At 39.7% G+C, this 3,158-nt stretch overlaps 1 protein-coding gene across 1 annotated transcript in view; it reads left to right on the top strand.

Moving 5' to 3' along the window:
* Positions 1-228: 228 nt before the first annotated feature.
* Positions 229-3,158, top strand: part of PLXNB2 (plexin B2) — a gene marked incomplete at its 3' end in the record, with an annotated part of 76,299 nt that continues 73,369 nt past the window's right edge. Inside the window, 2 exon segments of the mRNA XM_010017675.1 lie at positions 229-1,332; positions 3,031-3,158. The exon segment at positions 3,031-3,158 is cut by the window's right edge and continues 7 nt beyond it. Of these exon segments, the coding sequence (XP_010015977.1) occupies positions 235-1,332; positions 3,031-3,158 (1,226 nt within the window).

The following is a 3,158-nucleotide window of genomic DNA, read 5'->3' as shown; positions in this document are numbered from 1 at the left end:
TAATCATTTAGACATACAATGTTGTTTAATCCTTCCCCAACGTATGAAACTGCTAGGCAATTAACAGGATTTGAGGTTTTCCATAATCTTCATGTTGTCCAAACATGCATAAGCATATTTGTGTCTGAAATCATGAAAGAAAAAAAATTCCATTTTGCTGAATTTTATGTAAATTTTGTTTTCCAATATGTTTCACATTCTTCTTTTCTTTCCCTTTTTAGGTATTACATAGAAATGGCTTTATGGATCTGGACACTGAGCTTTTGGAGCTGTTTTTGCATCACCTTATCCAGAAATGAGGAACTTAAATTTTTTCAGAGTGCTACAGAGCTAAATCATCTAACAGTGGACAATGACACTGGGATAATCTATTTGGGAGTGGTAAATGCTCTGTATCAGCTTACAGAAAACCTGGAAGTAATAAGGTTTGTAGGAACAGGTCCAAGAAAGGACAACAAAAAGTGCACACCTCCCATTGATGAAAATCAATGTAAAGAGGCAGTACTGACTGACAATTATAACAAATTACTGTTGCTGAACAAGGCGGATAAAACAATTGTGGTGTGTGGAAGCCTTTTCAAGGGAATCTGTGCCATCAGAGGTCTAGAAGACATTAGCGACGAGAAGTATTATGTAGACAGCAGCGGAGAAAAGTCCTTTGTAGCAAGCAACGATGAGAATGTATCAACTGTGGGATTGATCACTTCCTTGAATAATGACCGAGTGCTGTTTGTTGGGAAAGGAAATGGACCAAATGACAATGGGATAATAATCAGCACTCGGCAGCTCTATGAAAGGGATGGGAAAGACATTTTTGAAATGTATACAGACTCAGCAGCTGTTAAGTCAGCGTATCACTCATCAAGCACACAACAATTTGTGGCCGTCTTTGAGGATAAAAATTATGTTTATTTTATTTTTAACCAGCAAGAGAAACAGCCCGTCAACAACCGCACACTGATTGCACGCCTGTGCAAAGATGATGCCCATTATTATTCCTACTTTGAAATGGACTTGGGTTGCAAAGATGATGACGGTGCCTATGACCACTGTCATTCTGCTTATGTCACTACTCCAGGGGAAGAGCTGGCAGAGAGCATGGCTCAGCAGAGACAAATTACGGATGCTTTCTCAGATGACAAAGTTCTTCTTGCACTCTTCAGCAAAGTAAACAAAGATACCGGCTCTCTAAAATCTGCCATGTGTGTGTTTTCCTTGCGGCACATCAATGAAAAGATGGAAAAAAACCGGAATGACTGCTATACTAAAAAGAACACCAGCTCGTTTTACAAACTTTTTTCAGCAGAAAACCCGTGTGCATCACATGGATTGGTAATATCAGTAGCAGTGTTAGAACCTGTATTATAATTAGAGGAAACCATACAACTGTATGTTTTGGGGTGGCTTTGAGCTAAACTATAGTGAAATCACATGACTGAAAACACAATAGCTGAATTCATTATAGAAATGGAGTGTGGTTGAGGGGTGGCAGAACAGGTCAAGCAAGAAGTGGCAAGATAGTCATAATTTTGAGTCTTTTAAAAAACATTTTATGTCTTCTGAAAGATGAATATTGGTTTCATAAATGCATTTCTTTTGAAGGGTTCCTTCTGGTATGGAAATTACTGAGTCAAATGCAGTGATATGTTATGCCCATGATCAAATGATCACTGTAAATAATTCTGGTTTCAGCCAATATATTTAAAATGTTTTAAATGGTATTAAGAATCTCATAGGTGATATCTGGAGTTCAGTGTTGTTTCTCACTTTGATTTGAATTTTCAGATATATGGAAATATATGGAAATATGCATGTTTCTTATATTCAGGTGCTGTTAATATTTTGCTCTGGCTCAATATACTTCCATAGCATGATGGCCATCTTCTTTTTATGCTTGTCACTGCCTTGGCTGTAAGGTTTTTGGAGGGCACTGTTACAACCCTGCAGATACTATTCTTCAATTTACAGCTGTTTTCAATTTACTGCCTCTGAGAGGCAGTCTTCAGAATCTCTGTTGACCTTATGATGGTTTTGTCCACACCACCCTACTCTCAAGGACTGTTTGTGCATGCTACTGTTACTGCAGCTAACTATAAACTGGGTTGAGGAATCGAATCATCTTAAAAATAGCTCAGGCAGCTTTTAGGAGGATGTCTTCATCCCCCAATCTGAGCAAGGTACACACTTGCATAAGCAGCTGTTTGAGCACAGCTTGATAAGTGGTGCACTCCAGTCCAGGGGTAGAAGCAAACAGCTGAAGATGGGGCATGGGAATACCTTATTTGGTATTGACCCATAAGCCTTCATCTCATGAAACCACAAGCCTTGCCCACATGTTAGGTCACTAGCACTGATAAGAAGCCAAAAGAACACTTTTTGCTTCCAAACACTAGTGTTACTCACTGCAGTACCCTGCATCCAACCTGAGCATTAAACGTAGAAGTCCTGAGCGTGACAAGTAGAATGGCCACGGCTTCCAGCAAAAAGGAGGTGCAGATTTCAGATCAGAAAGACAGTCTTGTTACCAAATATATCAGGAAAGGCAAGATGTGAGTGGACTTCCTTCTGGTGGCACTCTTTGCAGCTCAGGCTTAAAGTGCAGTGAAAGGGAATGTGTTGAAGCTCACGTGACAGTTGCCAGTGAGTTGTTTTTCTATGGAGAGCAGCAAATTAAGAAACAAAACAGCATTAAAAAAACCGTCTTCAACACAAATGTATAGGACATGTTCATTTTAATTAAACTGACTGGTTACTTTTTAAACTGTGCTGCTAGTGAAATAGAAACAAAGAAATTCTTTCCCCCTTGTCTTCTGGAAAGTGAAAGCATTGAAGCAGTTTGCAATTAGCAGGCTGCTTTCTGAGTGCTGCCTGTTGGCTGGGGGAAAATGGCCAGACAATCCATTTCTCTCTTCCCACTCTTCTACGTCTGAAGGGTATTATACTGACTGGTAATAAGCTTGCACTCCATTCTTAGTGAGGAATTAGTGATCTGAATGTTTAACGTCTCTCTGTATTGCTATTCCTTATTAGAATGCAAGCAAAAATTTCCCCTGTGGCTCCGAACACTTGCCATACCTTTTGGGAAGTAAGAATGGTGTTGTAGAGAAGCCAGTACTGCAAAAAGAAGGGATGAATCTCACGGCCGTCACTGTGGCTGT

Source organism: Nestor notabilis, unplaced genomic scaffold (assembly GCF_000696875.1).
Source record: "Nestor notabilis isolate BGI_N333 unplaced genomic scaffold, ASM69687v1 scaffold7167, whole genome shotgun sequence".
Taxonomy (NCBI): Eukaryota; Metazoa; Chordata; class Aves; order Psittaciformes; family Psittacidae; genus Nestor; species Nestor notabilis.
This window is presented reverse-complemented; position numbering and strand designations above follow the sequence as displayed.